At 39.9% G+C, this 12,317-nt stretch overlaps 1 protein-coding gene across 1 annotated transcript; it reads right to left on the reverse strand.

Annotated features, from left to right (window-relative positions):
- Positions 1 to 180: 180 nt before the first annotated feature.
- LOC143846003 (uncharacterized) lies at positions 181 to 3,250 on the reverse strand. Its single transcript, XM_077354413.1, has 2 exons — positions 2,200 to 3,250; positions 181 to 926 (listed from the first exon to the last, which is right to left on the reverse strand). The coding sequence occupies exons 1-2, from the start codon at positions 3,238 to 3,240 to the stop codon at positions 447 to 449; spliced, it is 1,521 nt and encodes a 506-aa protein (XP_077210528.1). The 5' UTR covers positions 3,241 to 3,250; the 3' UTR covers positions 181 to 446.
- Positions 3,251 to 12,317: the final 9,067 nt, after the last annotated feature.

The following is a 12,317-nucleotide window of genomic DNA, read 5'->3' on the forward strand; positions in this document are numbered from 1 at the left end:
CTTCAAAACACCATGGATCAAAGCTATAGTCTCTTGGTACTAACAGACCAGAATCAACTAACCACGGCCCCATGATTAAGCCTACTTCCAAATAGAAACTGATATTTGTTAGTACCAAAGCAGAGTATAGATGTTGTTATGAGATTGTTGTGCAAAGTAGTGCATAATAGAGTCAGAAAATGCAACCAACTTTACTGAAACTGCAAACATATCCCAAATACTGTGAATTTCTTTGTATCTTTAAACAATACCATGTTCCCTACACCATTTCATAATCAGAGAAACAAAAGCACTGCATTCTAATTGGGCAAGCTCGATTTACAGAAACCCAGGTACGAAACAGAAAATCAAAACATAAATGACACTAATACTGTGTTTATACGCTTACAGTAAGGTTTGTTAGTGTGAGCATTTGGTTTTTCAGTCATCTTCCACAAAGCCGATTCTTAGTCCTCCTCCAGCTCATTTTCCTGCAGCTTTTCCCTTTCTCTCGCCCAAGAATTTCCTAGAGTGACATCTGCAATCTTGTTTTCAATTCCTTCCTTCCAGGCCTCCATTGCACGGAGCATGGCGACATGTTTCTTTCCAGCTCTATGAAGCATCAATGCTGTGATATCCGGGCACGGGACAGAACACACATCACACCATGCCATCTGACCCCCTATCATTTCTCCTCCCATCTTTGATCTTTGTAGCTCCTGGCATTTGGCCAGGTGTTTCTTGCCTTGACGGTGTTGGTGGAGGCTAAATTCATTCATGCAAGGGACATTGCAGATATCACAGCGTACACTGATCCATGGCTGGTACATTGACACTTGTCGAACCCAAGGTGGCTGATCATATGAGGAATGCGATGGCAAGCATTCAAAATCACCAGCTAGGTTTTTCCTCTTTGTTCCTACCTGATCCATCTGAGGAGACATACCCTGAACAAAAGAACATTCAGACAATACAATGGCATGAATAGAATAATATAAGTAGAAGAACAAATATTTTCTCGTTACAGTACTTTATAGTTGTTGTGCCGATAGGAGGATTCTTAACTCTCTTCCCCAGAGCACTCAGAAGGCCGTGGGCGATTCACCGGCTCTCTCGTTCCCTCTCCCTTCTGGTCCTCATTCCATGAATTTACTCGTGTTTGTTGCCTCCATCGCCCACCTCTCCGGCACCTGGATTGTCGGAGTTTATAGCTGCAGCGTGTGGCAGTGTACCCACACTACCTTTTCTGACGAGAATGATGCCTCGTCACAACCATTAGTTTCTGCGCTTTTCAGAGACAACACCTGCACCGGTACCTGCAACAGATCCCCGTCGGTCTCTTCTCCACCGACAGCCGCCACGTCCCCTTGGTTATTCACACTGTGTTAGCCTGGCTGTCGGCTTCCACGCCGGTGGCCGCTCCGCCATCCACTGATGTGATTGTTCAATCACTAAAATATTACCATCATGGAGCGCGTCCCTATCACCTGCTAACCCGCTAACATACGGAACCTCTTTGGGCCATGCTATCCCCCGTAGCTCGCCAGCTCATTGACACGCGCCACTCCCCAGGGAACATGTCACATGAGCCACTTGCCATTCCTGGCAACCGTATCACGCCCCAAAAGCGCTCAATCACCTTCACCCCTTAGCGGCCGTACTGCGCCAGTTGTCGGCGCCCCATCTCCAGCAATATACATGATGCCACGTCAGCGTCACATCGTCCCTTGGAATAGGACGTCCAATACAAAAGGGAATCCTCCACTCCAAACGCCAGGTAACACACTACTTTCCAGTGCTAACTTCTCATTCTGCTGATCTCCTATCTGACTTGAGCGTCAGAGGGTTCCCCGGAGGTCCACATCCAGGGGTCCCTAACCTTTGCATGTGAGCGAAGGTAACAGGTCAAGCAAACGTTCCTGCCGTCAGACCTAGATAGAAGGCAGAACCAACACATCCCAATCCCGGTCATTCACACTCTTGTACAGATTTGAGCATTGACAAGTTTCATGAAAATCAAGTTACTACATTAACTTGATTCCTACTCTTGATTCTTGATCGAAGCTTTTTGGGTCAAGCTCTAAACACTCTAGATATTATTTCCTAAATCAACCTTTTAGTATTAATCAAAATTTCAAAAATAAATAAACAAACATCTGATCCCTGCTAAAGTTTGAACAGTGTACATGCTACATAGTAAAACAATGAGTAGAATCTCACCTGACGAGCAGACGCTTCTCCAAATTCGCCACGAGGATGAAGAAACCCTCTCTCCATATCTCTTTTGTCTGTAAGCTTCATCCCAATTGCACATTTTTCCGACGTACCCCCCTCCCTCATCCCATAGTTAGCCATTTCCCTCTCTTGTAGCCTCTTCCGAGCAAGTTCTCCATGGCCAGGGGTGGTACCCATTTCTCCATTCGAAAAATCAGAACGCCGAGTATTCACCAGTGGCGAAGAAGGCCCCGAAGTGCGGACAGATGTCCCACAATGGCGAGATCGAGGCTGACCCTCCGGTCTGGAAGACGATACAGAAGCGCTTTGAAAGCGACCGGATCCGCAAGAACCCAACATGTAGGGCAATGCAGATGATCCAAAATCACTCCTCCCTCTCCCAATCTCCCCATTTACAGTTCCCCTCCCTCCCCACTTCTCCCGTGCAAATTCCCTCTGGCCAGACATACGATCAGGCTTCCTCATTGCTAATTCAGTACTATTAGGAAGTGGGTTTTTCATGGGCAAATCAAAACCAATAGAATTAGGGTGGATTTGAACTGAGTTTGAGTTCTTTTGCAATTTAAACTCATTACTAGATTGCAATGGTGGTTTCTCTGTATGTCTCTGATAGTCCAAATTCCTCTCCATCCCAACATTTCCTCCAAAACCCAAATCCCTAACCCTCCCATTAGTAATTCCACTCCTACCCATTTCTTCTCCTGACCTCTCACACTCATTCGGAGCAATCGCCATCAAGCTCGACATTCCGGTCCTACTCCGGTAAACGAATTCCCTCTGCATTGCGAGCTCCGGCGGAATGACCGCCTTTTTGGGCGTCTCAACAGCCATTTTCTCTGCAACTTCTCGTAATCTCTTGTGAGAAATCTCTCTTTGTTGCAAGATTGAATCAGACAATGCCAATGGAGAATCAGAATCAGAACAAGTTTGAGGGAAATCTTTTAAGGTTTGAATATGTTCTTCTCCCCCTTCAAAGTGCTTCCGAAATTCTAACTCTCTCTCGATTGCAAACTTCAAAGATATCATCTCTTCTTTCGTTTTTCATTTCCAACCAAATGATTTCTTCTTCTTCTTCTTCCTCGAATTTACTAGATGGGAGGTCTCTTTGCACTGTCATGGAAATAAAAGCTCTGTAGAAGAAACCCTACACTGAATTTTGAGAGCAGTGAGATGGGTACAGAAAGGGAAACCCTAAAAGCTAAGAAATGGAAAGGTTGGGAGGACAAAAAAGGACGAGAATGGAAACCGTTCAGGTACGAACCGGAGAAAAGCAGCTGAAGAGTGTGGAGGGTGTTTTAATAATTAGAAATAAAAGACAAGGGTATTATCGGGATTTCAAGGGGAAAAAGTGATTGCGGTTGGATAAGAACGGCACAGGAGTTGAGCGTGCTGGTGATTTTTTTTCCCAAAAGGGTAATATTGATATATTGGGCCCTTTACTTTCCCGGGCCACCCATGTGTATTTATGAATTGTGTCCATGGATCCTAATATTGTGTCAAGATCCTGTACGTTTAAGTTTGGATTCAGATGGTCCCGCCTGGGTCCATTGACACCCCTAATTAGGAGTGTCAATGGACCGTTCGATCATCTGAATCCGTACTTAAACGTAGAGGATCTTGACACATTACCAAGATCCAGGGAAACATTTTGGGACATTATCATAAGATCCGAAATTATTACCGATTGGATCTAGACAACTAATGAAAGCCCGATTAGTCCTAAATTGGATTTTATTATATTAATTTACAAAAATGCCGTCTGATCTTTTACCTCTTAAATGTATTATTTCCTCTTCACTTATTATAAATCGTTCATAGAGTTTTTATACGGTGTAAGGCCTTACAAGTAGAGGTACCACCCTTGATATTTGATCCAACAGAAGCTGCTGTTGGATCAAATATCAAGGGTGGTACCTCCACCGTACAAGGGCCTTATGGTTGAGACATAATTTCTCATCGTTCATATTGTATCTACTCTCTGTAGTTTCTGATTTATACCTCTTATATTAGTCATAGTGGCTTTCTGATTCTAGAGGATGATTTTTTTTTAAAGCGGAATTCCCACAAAGCTAAATTTTTCGAGATTTGATATGAGCCGTTGCTTCAGATTGGTGTGATATTTAATGAAGATCCTGACTGAGCGGCCGTGATCTGGACAGTAAGATTGCGCTCGGATGTGCTCTAACAACTAGTGGTTGATTCTGGTCGATGATTTAGTTTGATTTACTTGATTTATCTCGTGATTCTGGTATTGGTTCTATGGTCATGCACGTTGTGATGACCCCAAGTTCTCCTGCTTCTACTTTTGTAACACTCCAACCATAGGGCTCATTTCAATCAACATTACAACCACACATGATAGGATAAAAACATACTTGAACAGTAGGTTCTACATCTATTAATTTCATATACAACAATACATACATTTCTTGGAATTTGACAGGCCGTTACAAAGATAATGAGATTTAATTAAACTCCATCTCGTGGAATAGTAGCTAAGAAGGTAAATGCAAGCTTCACAAAACATTCATAGGAGGGGACTGTTCGTGTCCGATTGACAACAACACACAGAATAAATGGCTTGGGATAAAAGTGAAGGGCTAATCCAAGTGGGTCACTGCTACTCGAAGAAATTAGTTCGCGGAGAAGGGATGCTCACTGCACCTTCACCGAGGTGGAGAATCACTATCTCCACTTGTTATGAGTTTGGCTGCACTAGCCTAAAATCACACGATTTAAGAGAATAGAGATGGTATACAAAAACATAAACCCCTTTCCTCACTCAGTCCATTTTATACATGGCTGCAAGATGCCCACCCAAATCCATCTGGGTGCCCATATCATTTCAACAACTTAATGTGAATAGCCAAGGAAACCCTTGCATGGCCGTGCACTTCTTGGCCCAAACCAACCAAGCCTTCCACTCACCCACATGGAGTGCCGATAACATTCCAATGCCTCGGTGAAAATAGCCAACAGTTGACACACTAACAAATGGGTGCCCGTGTCATTTTAGCACAAAGGCAGAAATAACAAGAAGATAGTGGTCTTCCCTATTTGATGATTAGTTGCATAGAGGGTGTTGATATCATTTCTATCCCAAGGCAATGACAATCTCCATAGATGCCCATCTCTTGACCCCTTTGTAAGCTAGATGGCACCTCACGCTCCATATGCTCCATAAGTGGGCTACCTCCACATGATCTGGTCCTATAGATGATGCCTAAACCCACAAAAGGGTACTCCACAAGGCCAAAAACCTTGCCTTCCTTCCGATCATTGTCCTACGGAGTGGAACCCACACAAAGATGGCACTTGGCTTACAATCACATTAACACTGCAAGTGGAGCCCTCTTGAGAATGACCAAAATAGTAGCCCTTGCACACGAAGAACCATGAGCCTTGATTAATATTCCAAGAAAGGAACATTACACATGTTTTGTTGATGGGGCAAAGGTCTGATATACCCAATCAAAAATTACAACTCCATAAGATAACCATAACTCATTCTGATAATGTTAAGCTTATTCAGAATTACCAAATATCTTGAACTCATAATGATAATATTCAACAGCCAAACGTAAATGTCTGACATTGTTAAAAGGCATCGATGAAGCTGTTGAAATAGAAACAATTCGATCATTCTCTTGTGATGAAGATAAAGCATCTTATCCTCTACAACATCAATTTCACTTACAAAATCCCCAGTATTGAAGCCATGTTGGTCATCTACCTCTAATCTAAGCTAGATCTATAGGGATAAGTTTTCTCGAGAAATCATATCCAACAATACAGTCTTGATAGCATGGCCCCACATTTGCTCTCATTTATTCAATGGATCTACTAGGAGTTGTTTGAAAGTTTTCTGTGCTCCAAGTCAAGTTTTAGGGAAATTGTCATGTCATGTATTGACTCTTAGAAAGTATATTCCACATCTAAAACACTGCTGTAAATATTTAGATGACATTGTGAACAATCTCCAGGTTTAGTGGCTAATTGTTCTGAAAGAGCTATCAGTTATATTTCGTGGAGGCCCAAAATGTGTTCTAGATACAAAAGACAAATCAAAATATTCACTTCTTTTGTATATTGTTTTCAAGTATGGAGTGGGGGATCCTCCAAAGTGAATTGCTTGTGCAAACAGCCACATCCCTTTTATCACTCTCATTAAGTATATTTTATTCCTATGGATCAAAGGAAAATCCCAAAAAAAAAAAAAAAACAAAGAAAATGAAAATAAAGTAAAGAAAATAAAGGAAAGACAAGATTATAACCATGTCATTCCATGCCAAACCACAAAAAATTTATACATGAAACTCTTAAATTAGAAAGGGTATCAGCCCTAAAGTTTCTTTTATTTACTTTTACACTCAGCCATCAAATGAAAACTATAAACATTAGTAGCCGAGGTAGGCCAGTCAATGATTGAACAAGCTAGTTTTTAAAAAGCTTTATTATACTCTCAATATGAATACCTATTCATTTCATGGCAGATTTTTATAAAAATTAAAAGAAATCCATGGACTTGGAATCATTTCATCTAGGCCTTCAAACCCAATATCCAAAATTAAGGAATTTAGAGCTAAAGCACGGCATCGACATGTTAAAGGCCCTGGAAATCGACCCGTGGGATATACATTGTGGGAAAAGTCAGAGGAGCTGAATCCTGTCATGAACATGTAACTGCTGCAACTGTTGCTGCAGAATACAGGAGATAGCAATTAGCAAAAAAAATCACGTACTTGCTGGAAGACATCGGACCTTTTTGTAAGATCAACTATACATGTATAAAAAGCTCGGTTACATCAGCTATCGATGTGCCTTGAGCTATTACATGGTAGACGGACATGGGCTAGACATGAGGAAAGCATAATCACAGGACGTTGAAAAGAAGTCCATCGTCCCTCCCAAAAGACATGTTACCCCTGATTAATTCAAACATCACTAAAGTGCTTTATCAGTTATTTCCCACTAAATGGGTGGAATTGCATCCAAGTACTTATGCCTGTTACTGTAATTATAGATTGCATCCTGTAAACACTGAAACATATTCTTTAATTGATTGAGGTTGGTCTTTTACACATTTTGTGATGTTGAAACTACAAAATATGATTAGGCTACTATTCCAAAGAGTACCTTACAACTTGAATATGACCCACAAAATGAAGGGTCTAAAAAGTTCCATAGAAGACTGAATTTCTATACCTCTCTTGCCCACTTCTGAATTACACAGAGGAAAGAAAAGCTGCATCTTTTCAGCATGTATTTCTTTTGGTTTCTCCTGAAATTCCATTCTAAAACTCTTATACAGTCTATAATTCTCGGAGTTATAAAGGATACAGAGAGACATACAGTCCAGAAAATAGCTGAAGGGTTGGGGATACCCTATGTCATATAAAAAAAAAGCTGATAGGGAATCTGTGAATAATACATGTGCAAGCCCAAAGTCAAAGATCTTCAATTTGCATTCTCCATTAGCAAGGATATTTTTCGGGCTTCAAATCCCAATGGAACACATTTTCTGCACTGGTTATGCTATTATCATCCTAGTTAATCACTCATGAGTGAATGAGTAGGTGATCTCATAGCTGCCTTAGCCTAGGCACCTAGGTGTATCTCTTTCCTTGGCTATTTTAGGCATTTTGATTTTCTCCCTGAAATGCACGACACATTGGAGAGGAGTTCAAAGTTCAAAATAAATGTGACTTGGGTCAGTCTTTTTGGGAATTTGGCTTCCAGTTTTTATCTAAGAAAATGTCCATACTTGATCGATGGAGAAGAAAAACAGTGAACTGGTCATATAAGAGCAGAGAAACAGGGAACTGCAATACGTAAAAAAGTTCCACTACTTGCATCTAAGAGCAGAGAAAAAGAAAGAATGCATCATGTTTACTTAAAAATGAAAAGGGATACAGAACCCAAATCCGTTCTCCAATGTCATGAATTTCTAAATTTGATCTTCGTGAATTGAAGCAAAAGATAATGAAGAGGATGAATGGCGTAGTCTTGAGTCTCTAATGGACAGGATAATTGGGAAAAAGAAGAGGAAAAATCCTCGAACGCACAAAAATTATCTTAAGAAAATTGATTGTTAGAAGAACAATAGTACAACAAAAATTGGAATTGTGAAACTAAAAATCAGGTAGACAAGAGAAAAATTGTGAAATCCTTTCTGGTACATTGCATTTTGAATGCTAACGCATCTTTCATTTTTTTCTCCTCAAATCACGAAGATCATTTTTTAGCACTTAATTATAAGTTATGCATAGAATTTGTCATACTTTTTTCTATTTGTGCATCTATGTTGAATTCATCTTAGAGTGATTCAGCGTGTGCTTTGCTTAGAACCTATCATGCTTTCTTCCTTTCATACTTTCTTCTTTCTTTCCTTTTTTTTCCTTTTTTTTTTTTTTTGCATTCAAGATCAAAACCAATTCATGCATTTCTGTTTCCCATTATGAGCTCAAATTGATCTGTATTTTCAGCTATTGACTAAGATTATTATCTCTTTGACCCCGTCTAACTGAACCACCTTGGTAACTTGTTCCATTGTTGGTATACATAACTCAAGCAATCTCACTTTGGTGTCAACCATACATTTTCTGGAATGCCTCGGCATATATAACCAATGCATTGGCAGAAATGGGGCACTCCTCATTAATAGTAGGAGACATGACAAATGTGGTGGCCTGGGCTTCGGGTACTTCAAAGGGGCCCTGGCATCTTCAAGATCTAATAGCGGAAACTTTTGACCTCATAAGGTCGTTGAGCCCTAGAATTGAGCACCGAAGGAGATCGGCAAATGAGGAGGCGAATCGACTAGCTAAAGCAGGAATTTCAAGGGAGGAAATGTTAGTGGTCAGGTCTTTGTAATTCCTTGAAGGAATGTTTCTGGATCATTGATCCCTATCTTGTAATATGGAGGGGACAACTTGTCCCAACCAATATCCAATAAAATTGTCAACTTTCAAAAAAAAAAAATGGGGCACTCCTGTGCTCAATATACATTTCACTGTACACACTAAAGTGAAAGCCGTGAGAACCGAAATTTTCCTCTAGTGGAGGATCAAAGCAGGCCTCTTTTTCAGTAACGAATACAATCAACTCAATACAGACTATGGGACCATTGGGAGCAATAAAGAACTCCACTATTGGCTTTTGAAAGTATTTTTATCCTATAGATGAGCACACAAATGATGAATAGCAAATGGGCTTACCATCACCAGTTCTTCCATCCGAGGCGAGGTAAATATTGATGATATTGTCTGCAATTTCAAGTGACCAGGCAAGAAAGAGGTAAATAAGCCTCTTTCCAAGTCTAGCACTGATATATGAGAAGGCTACAACCCTCACAGGCAAGAAAGAAAAGTTGTTGGATTGCAGAAGAGTAAAACGAGGGAGTGGTTAGCCATCCACAGATCAGTGGACTTCTTTTTTTTTTGCCAAAACCAATGCGCAGATCCAAGTTATCATTGATCCTTTAAGGATTGCTCTCAAGGTTGATATCAGTATCTGCATCTTTGAAGCAGCTTGCATTCAACCATTTGGATCTAAAGCAAGCTATAACCAATTAAGATGCATAAGACAAGCTTTGGCAATGAATGGCATTGGTTTGATTCCATGCCCCAGATTTCCCTGTCCCTAAAAGGCAGATTTGAGGGTCATTTCCCAAGTCACAAGATGATGGCAATCATTAGAGCTGCCTTAGGTCCATAGAAACTTTGTAGAGTTGTTAATAACTCATATTGGGTAGGGGCGGTCCCAGAGATGATAAATTTGAATAAGGTTAGCTCCCCCCCCCCCCCCCCCCCCAGTTTCCGTGAACACCAATTTGATTAGGCGGCCACAGAATACTAGAACTAAGCTGTCCTCTCAAAAGAATCACCTAGTGCATAGAAGAAAGGGGATCAAGGTAACATTACAGCCACAGAGAAAAAACCCCAAGTTGTAGATTTGGAGCTACAAAATCAAGGTTGCCAGTATCATCACTATAGTAAAAAAAACAAAGGAAACATGCACACACACACACACACATATATATATATAGCAGAAAACAAGTCATTAAAACCATAGCAGCAAGTTGATCATCGATCATTAGGAATTGGACTTGAGATAGTAGTTGATCTATGAGTGAAAAATGAATAGAAAAGATGGATTTATAGAGGAAGTGAGATGGATCAAATCATTTGGAGTCGCTATAAAAGCTGGTTCATGAGTCATTTCAAAAATATAAACTACTAGGTACAGATGATCCCAAACATCAATAATACATCCAAAGTCCCAGGAAGAGAGGAAGGACTATTGCTAATGTATTTCATGCTCGAGCACCTTATGCTACTTTCCCATGATAGAATACACCTATCCAAGTTCAAACCACTGTTCCACTTGAATTTGGGATTATGTAAGAATCTTCATGTTTGTGAAAACTACCATATATTCAAAAGCAGAGAAAGTATTATGAGAAATTTAAATATAGTCCATTATTTTAGCTCTTGTGGAGATTACTGGTAAAGATGCGGTGACTATTTGCAATACCAAGAAGCACAGATGCTCAGAAGCAATTTGATGATGTTGCACATTTATCTCTGAGAAAGTGTAGATAATATATAAATAATAAAGGAATGAAATCTTACAAAAATTTTGAGCAGAATTCCATTTTCTATAACCATGATATCTTACAAAATTGTGGGCATATTTACATTTTCTCTTCCTGACATGAAATTTATCATACTACTTGAAATACATATTCCAAAAAAAAAAAAAATGAATGAATGAATGAAACTAAACCTAGAATAATCTATATACACTTAAATTTCTCCTTCTAGTCTGAAATAAAACTTGAAACTCCATCTTGCTCGTATTTAAAAAATCAGCCGAATATAGTGTCCGTCTCAGGGAAAAGCGATCAAAATCCTCCACCTTGTTTGAAACAGGAAAAACGATGTCGTTTAGAAATCCAGCAGTCTCATCTCTCTCCTTCAACCATAGAGAGCTCACTTCCATCTCAGTTCCTGAATTGAGCTGATGAAATGGAGTTGAGTAAGCTGACAATGAATTGGGGTCCGATAGTTCTTGCCTTAGATTAAACCCCATGTCCAAATTGCAAGGATTGTCAAACCCCATGTTGAATTCCAAAGAATCATTTTTTTTTTGTTATTTTAAGTATTCCAAAGAATCATGATAAGAAATAGGGGGAACTTCATAACCCATTTGATGATGATGATCAAATTGAGTATGACAGACGATGGAAAGGAGAGGTGGGAGATCAAATTGAGTATAGTCCATGATGGAAGTGAGAGCTGGGAGATCAAATTGAGTATGATAGGTGATGGGAGGGAGAGGTGGGAGGTCTGGGAGAGGGGTGTCACTAACAATTAGAGGCTCTTGTTTTGTTTCATCTTTCTTGCTATGGTTCTGGAATTTGAGACTCTTCTTCAATATCTCCATCTTCACATCCAACTCACCCACAAGTCCTATTAGAGAATCATAAGACAATTCATCTAATCGATCATCCCAAGTAGGAAACCTCATTACCGAATTCTCGCTTGTGATTTGATCATCCTTCTTTCTCAGGCTCTTAGTCTTTGCCTTCAAAATGGTAGAGATATCATCCATTCTCTCGTCCCTCTCGTTATGGCTATTGTATTTCTCGATAATTCGAAGAAGCTCTGGCTTGTTTTCCGGCCATGTACTGAGCTGCTCTCTCCCGGATACAAACTTAAAAGGCAGGCATCGACGTCACATAGTGTCGAAAACTCTGAAATTTTCTTCTTTAACCCTGAAATTCTCTTTGAATATGTACTTTTACGGCGTTTTTCACAGACGATTCGTTGCATTGCAATTTTGGCACGACCCATCACGATTGGAAAATCTGCAAGAGTTGAAATTTTGATAAATTGATCAATTCTATGATCACAGAACAGAATTTAAGCTTTTCTAATTGGGTTAAAAAAACCCAATTCAACAGAAAATTATTGCATATGTAGAGAAAAAAGAAGTAAAAAAATACCAGAGCTAGAAATCAATCACAGAAACTGTAATTTTCACAGAGAGAGAGAGGGTTCAAGGGTTTAGGAGAGATTGTTGTGAAGAGTTGATAAATT

The sequence above is a fragment of the Tasmannia lanceolata genome, unplaced genomic scaffold (assembly GCF_043159265.1).
Source record: "Tasmannia lanceolata isolate RefF3 unplaced genomic scaffold, GAP_Taslan_0.1 ptg000015l, whole genome shotgun sequence".
In the NCBI taxonomy this organism is placed as follows: Eukaryota; Viridiplantae; Streptophyta; class Magnoliopsida; order Canellales; family Winteraceae; genus Tasmannia; species Tasmannia lanceolata.

Bases quoted from the DNA above. Each gene is read 5' to 3' on its own strand.
- LOC143846003 (XM_077354413.1), bottom strand. From the start codon at position 3,240: ATGATATCTTTGAAGTTTGCAATCGAGAGAGAGTTAGAATTTCGGAAG. The intron at 927-2,199 runs GTGAGATTCTAC...TCTTTTGTTCAG, and splicing joins GAGAAGCGTCTGCTCGTCAG to GGTATGTCTCCTCAGATGGA.